The sequence below is a fragment of the Cheilinus undulatus genome, linkage group 14 (assembly GCF_018320785.1).
Source record: "Cheilinus undulatus linkage group 14, ASM1832078v1, whole genome shotgun sequence".
Classification (NCBI taxonomy): Eukaryota; Metazoa; Chordata; class Actinopteri; order Labriformes; family Labridae; genus Cheilinus; species Cheilinus undulatus.
The window spans coordinates 9,667,904-9,683,058 of NC_054878.1; the positions used below are offsets into that span (position 1 = coordinate 9,667,904).

Here is a 15,155-nt window from a genome sequence, read left to right on the forward strand (position 1 = left end):
ACACTTACTTGGAGGGGGTGAATATTTATGCAGTTACTTATTTTACATTACATATTCTTATTTAAGTGTCATTACTTGGTAGAAATCTGTTTTTACATTGACATTAAAGAGTTTCATAAAAACAGCAAAAAAAGCCAAGGTATGTAGACCATGACTGAATTATAAAATCAATAAAAGAGTAAAACATCCAAGATGAACACTTTTTAGAGGCACTGTAAACTCATGTATGCATACACAGACAGAAATCACATGATGTTACTTTATAACTGTCATGGCCTACAGTCAAAGTCCTAACCAAGCTTTATATTACCTCCTGAAGTGCTCTGACAACCAAAGAATAAACAGCACTGAAGCCAATAGTACATTCACTTGAATTTATGATGAGGAAATGCATGTGAGAAAAAAATACATTTCTTAATAGTATGGCCTTTTATTTTTCTGTTGTAAGATTTTCTTCTCTTCCCTCAAGAATCACAGGAAAAGAACACTAAAATAAAAACTGCTTGCACTGACTTTTATTTGAGATATTTTTGATTACTCATCCAGCAGTCTGGTCAGGTTTGTTTTAACAAATTGTCCGTCTCTCTGTCCTCTCAGTCCTGCCAGGTAGATCTGAGGTTGGGGCATGCTGCTCTCTCCATCCCTCTTAGTCTGACAGGCGGAGTTCTTCGGCAGCCACGTCTGAGTCATGTTTTCTCGTCTCATGTGGCTCAGATCGGTCTGTGTTGAGTGGCTAACTTTGATGAAGAGGTCAGCCTGGAATTATTAAAACAAAAAAATTCAAAGGAAAACTGGTAAGATAGCATGAGCCCCTGGCAATGGAATTTAAATTTAGTGCAGTAATAGTTAAAGCTCACCAGTCTGAGAGCTTTTCTCCGTAGCTCCCACTCATTCCACTCGTACGACTTGTCAATGTTTGTCTCCAGCGGGTGGAGATCTGTCTGTGTGCTGATCTCACATTTAGTGATTGGCTTCACCATTAAACTATCACCTGGCTGCATCTGAAAAACACAAAGAAAAGACCAGTTTATATAAAACTAGTTGACAAAAACAAGAATTTTTGAGAGAAGAAGAAGCAATAAATCCCCTGGACAATAAATAAAAGTTCCGTCTTTACATTTATTAAGGTTGTTAACAATAAAGCAGCAGACCTCAGAGTACGGGCTGATGCAGGAGATCTGTTGGTGCAGTTTGAGGAGCTGAATGAGTTCAGCTGAGATCTTTGCTTTCTCTGTCACCTCTTCAATGAACTGGTCTGGACTGGAGGAAAATTTCATTGCAGCTTCTTTGGAACTGAAAATATAAAGCTTCTCTTTATATTTGAGGATTCCAATGTGAGGGTTTCCTGTAGAACAGAGGACACAAACAATCAAGAATGAGTGGTTTTCAAGAAGGAGAGACAGTAACATTAAAGATGCTCATTATGTAAACAATGCACTTTAGAGTGGGGGAACATTGATTTTACTGATAAATACATACACCTGGGTCTTTTTCTCAATGAAAATGTCATTTCTACATGATACATTGGTTTAAACAGAGAATTGTGAGGTGTTATACTACAGTGCCTTGAGATTTCAATCACTCAACATGTTCCTAGCCCAATCTAGATGGCCTGTAAAATATTTAATCAGGATGTGTTGCTAAAAGATTAACAGACATATGAAATATTTGCAAAGGGTGTAAACATATCTTTGAACGTTTTTAGAAATGGTTGACCAGGTTTAAGAAACACATTTACAAGCAACAATTTTATTTGTTCATTTATTTATTTCCTCTCGTCTCCTCCGTGGTGTGTCTGTGTAAGAGCCACGGTTTGAGCGCTATTTGAAATCCAAAAATGACTTAAAGACCAAAACAAGAAAAATTATAATTCTGGTATTAAATGTAAATAATGTATATGAAAGGCCCTCCTTACAACAGGTATTATTTTCCTCTTAGGAAGAAAAAATTGCAGTTATATCACAATATAGAGAGACACTGCAGTATAAGCTAATTAAATTATCATTCAGTCCAAGCACTATACAGTCTATGGTCTTGCCTGGGTTGCATAAAAGAAACATTAACACCTCCTGATTACTTGCCTGTGGTGAATTTCTATTTCCTGTTGCATTCTCACATCAGCTAACTCTGCATTAACCTGGAAAATGTATTAGCAGTCTGGTGGGAAAAAGTCTGGGTGAAAAAATAATCTGTTTGCATTCACTCATGCAACTTACAGAGGGAAATTCAGAAAATTTTGAGGAGCTTTGTGCATGTTTGAATGGTGTTTATGACGTTTTAGCTCTGTCTGAATCTCACGTTAAAGCTTGGAAATGGAGAAGAAAATTAACTGACGTTATTGCAAGTTGGATCAAATTCAAACTTTTAGAAATAATGCATTTAGACAAAGTTGTTCCAGTTTATTATGTTTTGACTTGACTTGTGTTTGAAAATGCTGTGTTAGAACATTAATATATAATTTTTGTTCTGTCAGTACATTCATTGTATCATGCTGTGAAATATCTCCTACAGTGTTGCTATATGGTGGTGGTCCATTTTTACTTGGTGACGTTTTTGGACTCTGCTGATTGCTGTTGGCTTGATGACATCCTGGAATAACTGGCTGATTTTCAGGAAAATATTAATTCATTCATGTGTTGTATCCTGCTTTTATATGAAGTCACATGTTGAATTTAGGGGTTTTTCTTTGGATTAGTGACATACAGACACCAGTTCACCATGCTCTGTTTGAAAAACATGTTGTAGTTTGGACAGTACCTGGTAGCAGAAGTCCATCTCTGGTCACCAGTGTGTATCCACAGACTCTGTTATACTGCAGTGACAGCTCATTAAAGCTGGTTGTAGTTTCAGGCAGGAGCCAGTCATGTGACTTCATCTCACCTGGATCAATGCGCTCACCTGGACAGCATTACAAACAAAAACCCCAGCATCAAAACAAGCTTGGTTCAGCAACATTTTCAAAATTCGGGACCATAACTCTCGTGATACATGGATTTTGTTCTGTATTTGCCGTCAATAAAAGCTGCACCTGACGATTCGATCGTTCTCTGCTCATCTGTCTTCACCTCTGAAGCCTCTAACAGTTTGTTTAAAAAATCTTCAGAGAAAATCTTAGCCTGAGAGGTGATGAAAGGCTGCAGGTTGAGCCTGATGTTATTTAGGATGTTCAGCAGCTCGGCCTCCTCCTGAAGTCCAGACCACAGCTTCGACAGAGTCTTGAACAACGGCTAAAAGACAGTACAAGGAATAATTACAAAAAATCATTAAAATTAAAGCCATCTACAACAATTCATGTTTTTTTCCTCTGCTGCTTTAGCTATCAGTATTTTGACACTTATAAGGAAATATTAACACTGATTTAAAAGGAAAAAAAGGTGATTTTTAATTGAACTGAATTTAAGTTTGAATCAAGCGTTAAATGTTAAACCTGGCACACTTGATTGACAGATGTGAATGTATGAAACACTCTGAAAAGCAGTGGCAGAGACACTTACAAAAACTACTTTCGTGGGCACAGCTGTCTTTGACTTCATAGTTTCTTTCAGCAGCTTTATATTCGAGGAGAGCTCACTCTGTAGGATCTCGACATTTTTGGCACATAAACAAGCATCAGCCTGGTGAGAAGCACAAAATAGATACAAGTATTTACTAAACAATGAATTAAATTCAGCACCAAACAGTTACTGGGCTTTTTTTTTAAATTCATACAGTGAAAGATTCAAAAGTTCAAGGCTCTAAACTCAGCAAACTCACTGACAAGCATCAGTGATGTTTGAAGCTTCAGATCTCATACATCATGAGATCTTTATTTGATTCAAACAACACTCATCTCTACAAGTCAGTAAATTAAACAACTTAAATTACTTCCACAACAATACCTGTCTCAAGATGCATTCAACAAAATAATGTTAAAGTATAAAGAAGAAAGTCAAAGTTACAAACTCTTGTTTCCTCACCAGTAACATCCTGAGGAATCCTTCATGTTGCCTGATGTTGTACAGAGCCTGGTTCAGTGACACGATGGGAACGTTGCTGTCTTCAGATCGACTGTTTGGGTCTGTCAGCTTCTCCAGCACTGCTGTGTATTTCCAGGCCAAACTCTGTGACACTCTCAGCTCGTTTTCCAAGTTTGTACTGACAGCTGGAAGAGCTTCATTAAGAGCTTCAGGCACTGGAGACAGAATTTTAAAACAAAGTGAGATGTTTTCAGAGGCAGGATATTACACTATACTTGGTTGGATAAATGTTTTTCCTTTATCGTCTGGAGTCTATTGTTGCAGACAGACTGACTAAAGATGATCTCTGAGTTTGGACACTAGAGCAAATATTCAAGAGTTCACACATTCTACTGATATTGTGAAATGATTCTCTACTGACGGTGTTCGGTACATTCAGTAGTTTAAATGTGCAAAAATCAGGAGTGTCAGACCAGCTATTCTCTTGTTCTGTTCTATAATGTGACTATTTTTGTCAGTCAGGTCTGGTGCACCTACTTTAAAGGGATGGTTTGATATTTTTAAGATGGGTTGTATAAGCAAGGAAGCAAGGCTAGACTGTGCTACAGACAGGTTTAGGTAAAAATGAGCCAAAAGCAGTGGTGGCTCAGATGTGTGTGACACTGAACATTTTTGAAGCATTTTACTTTTCCACCAGAAAGCCTCTGTGTTTGGCACTATTTTGCATGCAACTTTTGGTTATGTGTCCTTCTGCCTCACTGTATTGCCATATCCTGATCAGCTCTTTTGGTCCACAGGCTTTGAAAGAGACAAGTGGTGACAGTTAAACTGGGGAAAATTGAAAAAATAAAATAATTGCACCATGTTTTCACATTACATACAGTCAAATGTTGACGATGATGACGAGGCTGGCTGGACCATGGGCTGGACAGAGCAGCGGGAACAAAACAGTTAAATATTATGGTGATGACAAGGAGGAGCTGGAGGCAAATGGAGCTAAAATAAACTAAAATAAAACAAAAACAAAACAAAAACAAAACCCTTACAGGTATAGATGGGATAAGTAGGGCTGGCTAGGTAATCATATTATGCATAGAACTGACATACTAAGACTGACTTTAATGTGAGTCATTTATTTATCCTCTGTGCCCAAAAGTCCATCTTGGAATGGGTAAAAGGAGTTTCAGGTACGCTGCTTCTGCAGCCTGGAACTTTCTGCAAAAAAATACTTATGTCTGGGGGAGCTGGTCTCTTTAAAAGTAGATCAAAAGTCTTTGAGGAAACTGCATCAGGCTATAGATGTTTTGATTGAAGACTTTCTGCTCTGTGTCTCAGGAGTTGGTTGATCTTTGTTTGTAGAGGTTTTATATTTAATGTTTCATGTCTGTTACTCTGTTAAATGTGCTGCTGCCTGTCTTGGCCAGGACACCACTTTAAATGAGATTTTTAATGAGGTTCAATGAGGTTCTCCTTGTTAAACAAATATAAATAAATAAAATACATTTATGCTCCACATTGATCACACACAAATTAGGAGCCTCCTTGCCAGAGTAGCTCAGCGGGTAGAACAGGCGCCCTTATACAGAGACTACAGTCCTTGATGCATTGGTTTTGGGATTGAGTCCCAGTCTCAGAACTGTTTGGTGCATGTCTTCCCCCTTATTTACAGTCTCAGGACAGGCAAAGAGCCCCCCAAAAAATCTTTAAAAAATAGAAGCCTCCTTATGTGTGGAGTGGTGCCAAAACTCCATGGTACAGTTCCTGAAATACTATTTTCAAAATGACCAAATATTCACTATCACATTTAAAACAGGCAGTGCAATATTACAGCCTCTCCATCACAAAAAGCAGAGCTCAGTTTCAGTCTGCCTGCATCCCTGCTAGGTTAAAACTAGAGCAACACTTTTTGTATCCGTTTGTCTAGTGAACTCCAAAACATTTAATGATAGGCACCAACTTAAAAAAAAAAATCAGAACAAATATTTTCTAATATTCCACTAAGCTCCTATCAAGTCTGGTTAAGCATCTTGTCATTGACAAAGCCAAACATTTCTGCTTTATGAACAGATTCTGTGATATAAGACCTTAAAAGCAAACATGGTGTGATGATATTAGAATCTGGTGTTGTGTACTTAGTTCACTAAGGTCAGTCTCCTCCTCTTCTTTCTTCTTAGCCTTGTTGAAAAGTCGAATCCCTGTGACGATCATAGTGAGCTCATTGAGCTGCTGCTCTTTGTCCCTCTTCAGGAAATACATGAAGGCTCCAAGCTCAGTGTGAGGGAAAATGCTCTGCAGGGCAGCTGAGAAGAGAGAAGGAATTAGCAGGCAAATAAAGATTACTATTACATCAAATTCATTATGCATACTTATCCTGCTACAGAAATTCAAATTAACACTCAGTTGAAATAGTTAGAGCAATGCCAGGGTAATTAAATCTGTATCATTGAGGTTTAATATGGCTGTAGTGCTGAAATGGACAAGTTTTAGTAAGAATAGTAGATTTCAATGAAACACACTATAGCAATACACAACACTACAACCCTAGTAGCATACAGAAAGTAAAATTTAACTTTTTCACAGTTTGAAAAGATAAGACATATAAGATTGCAAATGTTGAATTCACAGCTGAAATTAAGGCCAATGGAAATTATGAGGTTATCAAGGCACTTTTATGCAAACATCTGCTCCCGTTAGTCTTAGAACCATGAATGAAGTGGAGCACTGAAGTGCTTTAGGTGTAATGATGTCACTGTATCTTAGCCAAAGAGTTAAAGTAAGCTTGAACCTCTAGCCTCGTGCACAGTGTTGATGTCTGCAGGCGAGCCCATGCCAGAACGCAGCAGGATGTACGTGATGATTTTACTGTACAAAGCGTCTAACTCTTCCCGTGTTTTCACCCTGCTGTCAGTGATCTCTCTGCTCACTGAGCTCAGCTTTGACTCCAACACACGGTGGATTTCATCCAGAAACTCGCCTGAAAAAATCACACACAAGAGCAGCTCTATAACGATATTCAAGTGCAAATTCTGTACATTCCTCATTTTAGACACACAGGTCTTTGGTTTGTTATTTCAACTAGTGGCACTTACGTCTGGAGGTGTATTTCAAATCAAAATACACCTGCATCTTGATTGTGTCGAGGGATGGACTGCACTCCTCCATCAGTTTATCCAAACATAGCTGGCAAAGACATCAAACACATAGACGTTAGAGACAAAGATCTATTTTAATGAAAATGTTTAGTTCTATAAGAATTCTAGGCATCATGGCTTTACAGTGTAGGATCTGAGAAATACCTTCAATGTAGTTTATTCTTTTATGTTAGTAAAATGTAAATCAAAATGATTTGATTTAATAATTTCAAATCTCATAAACCCACATAGTAGAACATAAACAACATATCAGATGTTGAAACTGAAACACTTACCATTTTATTAAAAATATGAGCTAATTTTTAATTTGATGGCGGCAACACATCTCAAAAAAGTCTGTCATGAACTTGAGAATTTTTCTAAAAGTCCTGCCCCTCCCAAACGTTCTCTATGGGAGCTTTCTCAGATGAATGGGACATATATCGATTTATTTTAAATTTTTAATTAACTGCCCAGCCCTACTGGAAGGCACACACTAGATAGAGGTTTTATTTCAGGGAAGGTCTTGCATACTTAAGCAAGATACATCACATACTGCATCCATCACAACAGCATGGCTTCACAGTAGAAGAGTCCAGGTGCTGAACTGACCTGCTTGTAGTCCAGACTAATAGAAAACATGTGGTGGGTCATAATTGGAAAACCCCAGTAAAGAAGGCCCAGGACTGTTGAGCAGCTAGAATCCTACATCAGACAAGAATGGGACAACATTCCTCTCCCAAAACTCCAGCAACTGGTCTCCCTTTACCTCCCTGACGTTTACAGACTGTTGTTAAAAGGAGAGGGAATGCTACACAATGGTAAAAACTGCCCTGTCCCTACTTTTTTGAGATGTATTACCGCCATGATCAAATCCATAATGAGCAAATATTTTTCATGAAATAGGAAATGTCTCAGTTTTAACATCTGATGTTTTATATGTTCTATAGTGAGTAAAATATGGGTTTATGAGATCTGAAAATCATACATTCTGATTGTATTTACATTTTACACAGTGATCATTGTTTGTGGTTACTATCAAAAGACCACTACTACTATATGCTCTAATAATGGGTTAATTTCTCTCAGACAAGAAGAAGTGGGGGAAAAGGAGTGAATAAAATACATAAACACAGTGTTTGACTGACCTCTTCTAGTTTCTCCACATCCTGTTTGGTCAGAGTCCGGTCTACATTAAAGCCATTTCTAGGGTCCAGAACCACAGCTTTGACCTGGTAACATTCAAAAAGATGGACTGTAACTATAGAAAAACACTAGATATGAAGGTTTTTGTCACTGATAATTACCAGAGTAGATTAAAGAATAGGTCTTATATATGTTATCATAGGCCATTTACAAAAATAACACCACTGAAGTTTTCTGAAGGAGTTATGTAGACAAAATGACCAAAAAATAAAGTAAAAGAATGAAAGACAAAAGTAGATTTTTTTTCTTTACATAATAGTCTCAAACCTTACCAACGTCTGTACAATGGAGAAGCTAAGCCTGCCATCATTAACTAGCTTAACATAGCTACAACATTAGCTAGCTTGTTAGAGAGTTGGCAGGTTAGTTTGGGTTGGTTACTGACCATAAAAGCGACCAAAGTATCGGAGACCGCATGTCCTCTCACCGCACACTCTTGCACTATGTTACGAATGATGTTTTTGATAACGTTTTCTGCGTTAACTCGAGACATTTTACCGATAAAGTCAACCGTTTATCCCAGACAAAAGAGTTTACAAACAGCACGCACCGTCTGACGATGCCTGGTGATAGCCGGTAACCATAGTAACAGGGTGACGCTGAGATATACCACTAGATGGTGCTGTAATCAAACACTACGACGTTGTTACATCTGAACGTGATGAGTAAGATTTATCCATGCAGAGATTTTATGCACTGTAAGTTTAATATTGATTCAAATGAATGTAAATTCTGCAAAAATTAAACTGAAACTCAAGAACATCTTTTCTTTTCTGGTAATGTTTCTGATTTATTTTGGAAATTTTTGAGAAACTGATTTTTTAACATAACTTGCCTTTGTCAACATTGACCTATAACAATGGAAGATTTGATATACTTTTGGAGGATGCCCATTTGGATTTCTGTTTAATAACCAATTAATCCTCGCAAAAAGTTTTATACATAAGTGTAAGTTTATCGATGTTAACCGTCACTTCCTGGTCTTTTTTGAAAGAGCTTTCTATATTCTTCGATACTTTAAAAGGTATCAAATCAAAAAATGCACAATATCTTTATGAGCATTAGTAGTTTTTTTCCCTTTGGTCAGACCCCAGGAAATTCTAAATGTTTTTCTTTTTTTTTTTAAATGTATTTTTTCAGGAGGATGATTAAATTCATATAAAGTAGAAAACAAAGACTGAATAAGAACAGGTCTTAGTCAAAGTGCCTTCTAAAATGTAAGACCCTCTGTGGTAAAACTCAGACTTTTAAAGGCCTTAAATTTCAAGTGTGTGTGGTTTAAGACCTTTAAAGGATCTCCAGAAATCCTGATGACAAGAAAAACAACAGAGCAGAGTGATGACTAAAATATTTATTATAAAAACAGACATGACATACAAAGCATGGTTTGGGTGAAAATTTCCAGACTCAGTCCAGACTGTTACAGTACACTTTGATAATGAGGAGGATGAGTTGGTTTTCAATAAACTGGGGCAGTAAACAAGGCAGACTGAGCAGGTAATTGCTGCCTTTACACAAGGCTTTGAATGAAAATACTGCAGTCACATTTGATGGTGATTTCCACTGAAGAGCTGAGCTTTAGCTCAGTTGACAACCCTTCTCCTTTAAAGAAGCAAAATACAACAAACATGCAACATGCAGACAAAGGAAAAAAGACAGAAGCATAATTACATGCAAACAAAGCAGTACCATGCAGAAACACAACATCAAAAGTAAACTTTATATACAAAGGTGGCTTCAGGGCTTTTCAGGATTCATGGTGAAGAAATGAATGCAACAGTTTTGGCAACACCATTCACAGATAAATGAACACTACTGTGCAGGAGTTAAAAACATGACCACTTCTATCAAAAAAGAAGAAATTTCACAACCAAAACTCAATCATTAGGGAATATTTAGCGCTCAAACAGTAAATCTAACACTTCAAACAAACACTGTAGCTGCAGCAGTAGCACTAACATCATCTGCTTCTTGACAGACAATGATAGGCACTCATGCACCATTACTGCACATAACATCTCACACCATGAAGTAAAGAGATTTCACTCTTACCACAAGTCTCCTCAGGTGGAAAATAACCATTAAAGAGCAATGACTCAGCTACTGTTTACTAGAAAACAAACCTCATAACCCACATATCCACATCTCTCCTCTTTAGTTCACATTAGACAGCTAAAATGATCCTTTACCTCGATGGGAGCCACCATATTTTGACTAAAAAGGGAAAAATATGACATAAAAGTTCCCCAACCTCTTCAGAAGTAACATTATGGTAAGTGTGAAGGGGGTAAAGACCTAACATTTCATGTAAACATTTTCTGGATATTTTATGAAAATAAAATACAAGGAAAGCCTGAGAAAAGTAAACTATTGAAGACATTTTCTTCCCAACAGTGGCCCTAATAATCCATCGTAAGGATCATTTAATGCTGCGCATATCCAATGTTTTAGTGTGAACTCTGCACAGCTGCACTGGTCCAAATCTTACGAAATAAAAGCAACTTCCACCATGTCAACACATAAAAAAGGATTTAACTCCCACACCAAATTCTGCTTTAAATTTCTGTATAAATATATATACTCTTATTTGATTCACATTAACTGATATATATTTATGTCCCTCGACTGCTTATTTTGGAAAAAATAATTGGCAGACATTCATTAAAGGCCAGCTTCAATTCTTGTCCCTCAACCACAAATATTTATATACTTTTGATTAAATTCTGGTAAATATTTGATAGGACACAAATGAAATCCAACATGGAAAGGCTGAGACGCATTTTAAAGCGCTGGAGGAACAGAAACACTGACCGACACAAATTTAAGAAAATAAAAACAAACTTCATCCTTGCCATGTTTGTGGATGGCAGTAAACAGAGAAAACAGAGCCAGGATCAGCACTGACAGCAAGTTTACAACCATCAATACTTACAAAAGGTGGACAAGTTTTGATAAATGGCAGGTCCATGGCACTTTGTAGAGCTGTATGTATATTGCACCTAGTGTAGCAAAGAATTAACAAGCACATTATGAGGAATTCAGCTCAGAAACACTTCCTGAGGACGATCTGCGGTCCGTACTCCTCGTATTCTTCCTGACTGACCCATGTGGAGCTGAAGTTGGGCAGGTTGGCTAACACTGCTCCTCCGCTCCACACTGAGAAGTCTCTGTCCTTAGGACTGGTGACATGAACGCTCTCCCCCGTGTCGGGAGGAACCAGATCTTTGATTTCAGCCTGGAGACGCTCCGGCAGGCCGTCCAGCAGGGTGTTCCCTCCTTCAGGAAGAGAGAGAAGTGAAGCAAACATGACCAAAGCAATTCAGTAGCAATTCAGTATCCACATTTTCTTCAGTTATTAATGACACTAAATAGCGACCTTGGTGGAATGTACTTTTTAGTATATTTTGAAATCAATACTTTTATTTAAGTAAGGTTTAACAAGAGTAACTGTACTTTTACTTGAGTACAATACTCGAGTACTTTTTCCACCTCTGTTGACGACACAGTAGCACCAGGGATGGAAAAAGTAAACAACTATTTTACTCTAGTAAACTTAGCACAAAAAGTAAGCAACTTTAACATTAAAATAAGCTTTTTGGCATTGGCAGAGAAGATTTGGCACATTTTTCATGGGCTCAACCCACATACTCAGCTCTGCTGCTCATCCCACAAATGCATGATCCTTACAAATGTGGCATCATTTAAAAGGGAAATAAACAGGCTTTCCAACAGTATAAGATTTATTGCCAAGAAGCATTGTTACAACAAAGAAATAATCTACCAAACACAGATTTCCTTACTTTTTGTGCTAAGCTAGAAATGCCTGGGCATTTTAGCCTGGACAAATTTACTCACCAAATAACCACAAAGTTAGTAAATTTATGGTCATAGGCTAAGTTTTTATCCATTCTGCTGACTGCGTATCCTGTAAATGATAATGTATCTGTGCTCAGGCGTGGTTGCTCTTTTTGAAATGTGAGTGCAGGCGGGGGGGTGGGGGGAGACAATCAGGCTTCTAAGCAGCGTGGGTCAATTGGCCCTATGAGTACACTCGTAATGTGTGCTGACATTTTTCTGTAGTCAGGCTGTGCTTCAGTTAAAGGGGGTTACTGGCAGCTCGGGACCAAAGAAATTCAAAGTCAAAACCTGAATCTGAGCACAGCTGGAGAGCACCTTCAGACTGTTGTGTAACACCTTAACAAAGATCAGCTGTTACCTGACAGCACAATGTTTCCCAGGAAGCAGCGCCGCAGGTCGATGTCTGAGCTCAGGATTGACTTGAAGACGCTCTCATGCATCCCGTAGTGATCCCGTCCAATGAGCTCAGGCTTGAAGAGGATCTCTGGGGCCCTGCATGAACGGAGGGGGAGGAGAGGTAGACATTTAGGAGAAAAAGAGAGGAAAAGGACAGTTACAGTGTCTGAAGGAACCAGTTTGCAAGAAACAGAAGGCATGCATTTCATTGCTTTGAGTGTTCCTACATGTTTTTGTAGCAGTGCCCTCCTGTTAGGACCCCTCAGACTGGATTGAGTGTCCCTCTAAACCAGGACATGACGTCCAGACTGTTACCTGAACCTCTCTGTGCCCACTGTGACGATCTGTCCGTCCGGCATGGTGTAATGCATCTCTCTGCAGGATGACCTCCCCCGATTCAGTTCAGACTCATAGTTCAGAGCGACAAAGCAGCACTTCTCCTTCATCTCCCTCACGATCTCCATCTCTGCTGAGGTACGCATGCAAACGCCCTGTTCCTGCAGGAGCTTTGTGCACAATAACAGGAATATTTATCAATTAAAGTTCAAAGTGTAACTGGTAAATCATCAGTGTTACAAAAACAAAAAAGGTGTCTTCATACCTTTTTCAGATGCATTGTAACATCAATTCCAGCTAAAGGGAAACGCTGCACCGCGTGAGGTAGACAATAACCCTCAAACACAGGAACACTGTGGCTCACTCCATCACCTGAGTCAACAACAACACCTACAAAGGACAAGGAAAAATTAAAGGGTTATCATTATATAAACACACAGGGTAGACACAAATTTAATCCAAATTGACCAATAAAGAAGTTCTTAAATCAAATAATTGACTCTCAGCTGTATAATAAATGTATTTATGGGAAAAAAAACATAATCAGATATAAACTGACAGTATTACCGGTGGATCTTCCTGATGCATAGAGAGCCAGCACTGCCTGCATGGCCACATAGGTGAAGGGGACACCGAAACACTCAAACATGATCTCCACCATCCGTTGGCGGTTCTGTAACGGATTCATGGCGGCCTCAGTGAGCATAACGGGATGATCCTCTGGATCCACACGCAGCAGCTGGAATGTGTGATGCCATATCTAAAAGAAAACACACCCTTATTACCATTTTGTGGTTTTCTTTAACTATTCAAACTAAATGTTTAAAGAAAAAATTAGAAGTTTGGAAAAAAAATGTGACAGGGCAAAGAGATTGAGAAATATCCTTCAAAATAAGAGCACATCAGAACTTCTGACATCTATGTTTTCCAGGTACACATTCACAAACCACAGATAATGGCTTCACGACCCTCTTTTGGGTCCGGACCCACATATCGAGAAAAAAGGGTTTACACTCAGGCAATTCAATCAGAGGAACTGGGGCAACGTCTGCTCCAAGGTCTTTTTTAGTGGGGCTAAACAGATTATCAGCAGCTTATTAATCCTAATATTAGCAATTAGCCGATTATCAGTATCTGCATTTTGTTTTACAAATAATCGAAATCAGTTCATTCAAAGGTGTGATACTTTGGTTCCACTGCAAACTGTGTCTTCTCCTCTGGCTTTTTTAAAGCCAAATTTAGCCTCTCAAGTCAGTTTCTGAAGATTGCAGCAACCATCACCTATCACTGTCCGATAAATGTTATATCCCTCTGGGATCAGATGTTAATTTCTCAGGTGAACCGAGCAGCTAGTGTCAAACTGCTCCAGGTAAGACTCCTGACTGTATTCCTTTTTTTTAATGCTCACGTTTAAATGTTCAATCTGATTTTTAGCAGCACTTTGATGCAGGTGTCTGTTTACAGACTAATAAATCTAATGAATGCCATCAATGGAAGCTGGTTTGTCAGTGCAGACAAAGTTCCACCTGTTGGTTGTTGTAAACTCAGTTTTATCTGAATTTGACAGTTAGGACAACAAATGTACTCCAAACAGAAACCATCAGAATTAAAACATGTACAGTTTGTAGAATCTGTTAAAAAAAAAAAGTAATTATGATCACTAGAATACCCAGATATCAACTATATATAAATAAATCAGAAATGTGAATTCCTCCTCACCTTTTCCATATCATCCCAGTTACGAATGATCCCGTTCTTTATGGGATGCTGCAGAGCCAGGACCCCCCTCATGTGCTGAGCCTCATGTCCGATGTAGGTCTCTCTTTCAAGGTTTCCATTCATTATTTCCTATAAACACATAAACAGAATCTGTAGTAATCACACAGGCTGGATAGGAGAAATTAAAATCAATATTTAAATTAGTTGTTTGCTCTTACCTCATATTTTGGCCTTCCTATAATTGTTGGGAAAACAACATTTGGAAGATCTTGATCTGCAAATCCAGCCTTCATCAAACCAGAGCCTGTATCCAGGACTATGGGGGTCTTAAAATCTGACATCTGTAAACACATCAATAGTAATAAGTTGATTTAACTCTGTAAAGTGAGGCATGAGACCAGATAAAGAAAAGCCCAAAGAGTGCCAAATAATCTGTATAACAAATGTATTTTCATGATGGATGATCTGATCGGGTTTATTGCAGTTGACAAGGATCTACAAACCAGATTACCGTAGCTGTTTATTATGAAAGTTATCAGTGTACTCCGCTTAG

The 15,155-nt window shown here is 38.3% G+C and overlaps 2 protein-coding genes across 2 annotated transcripts in view; both read right to left on the bottom strand.

The window, feature by feature from the left end:
• Positions 1-405: 405 nt before the first annotated feature.
• cfap206 (cilia and flagella associated protein 206) lies at positions 406-8,809 on the bottom strand. Its single transcript, XM_041805916.1, has 12 exons — positions 8,679-8,809; positions 8,236-8,319; positions 7,046-7,136; positions 6,742-6,930; positions 6,089-6,256; positions 3,957-4,171; positions 3,495-3,614; positions 3,029-3,227; positions 2,758-2,898; positions 1,152-1,345; positions 858-1,001; positions 406-756 (listed from the first exon to the last, which is right to left on the bottom strand). Exons 1-12 carry the CDS (start codon positions 8,784-8,786, stop codon positions 535-537), a joined length of 1,875 nt encoding a protein of 624 aa, XP_041661850.1. The 5' UTR covers positions 8,787-8,809; the 3' UTR covers positions 406-534.
• An 815-nt stretch (positions 8,810-9,624) lies between these two features.
• LOC121521087 overlaps positions 9,625-15,155 on the bottom strand; it is a 45,693-nt gene continuing 40,162 nt past the window's right edge. The window contains exons 17-23 of the mRNA XM_041804823.1: positions 14,821-14,943; positions 14,603-14,731; positions 13,451-13,643; positions 13,149-13,273; positions 12,863-13,053; positions 12,510-12,643; positions 9,625-11,569 (exon numbers count right to left, since the gene is read on the bottom strand). Of these exons, the coding sequence (XP_041660757.1) occupies positions 11,337-11,569; positions 12,510-12,643; positions 12,863-13,053; positions 13,149-13,273; positions 13,451-13,643; positions 14,603-14,731; positions 14,821-14,943 (1,128 nt within the window). The 3' untranslated portion in view covers positions 9,625-11,336. The remainder of the gene's footprint in view (positions 11,570-12,509; positions 12,644-12,862; positions 13,054-13,148; positions 13,274-13,450; positions 13,644-14,602; positions 14,732-14,820; positions 14,944-15,155) is intronic.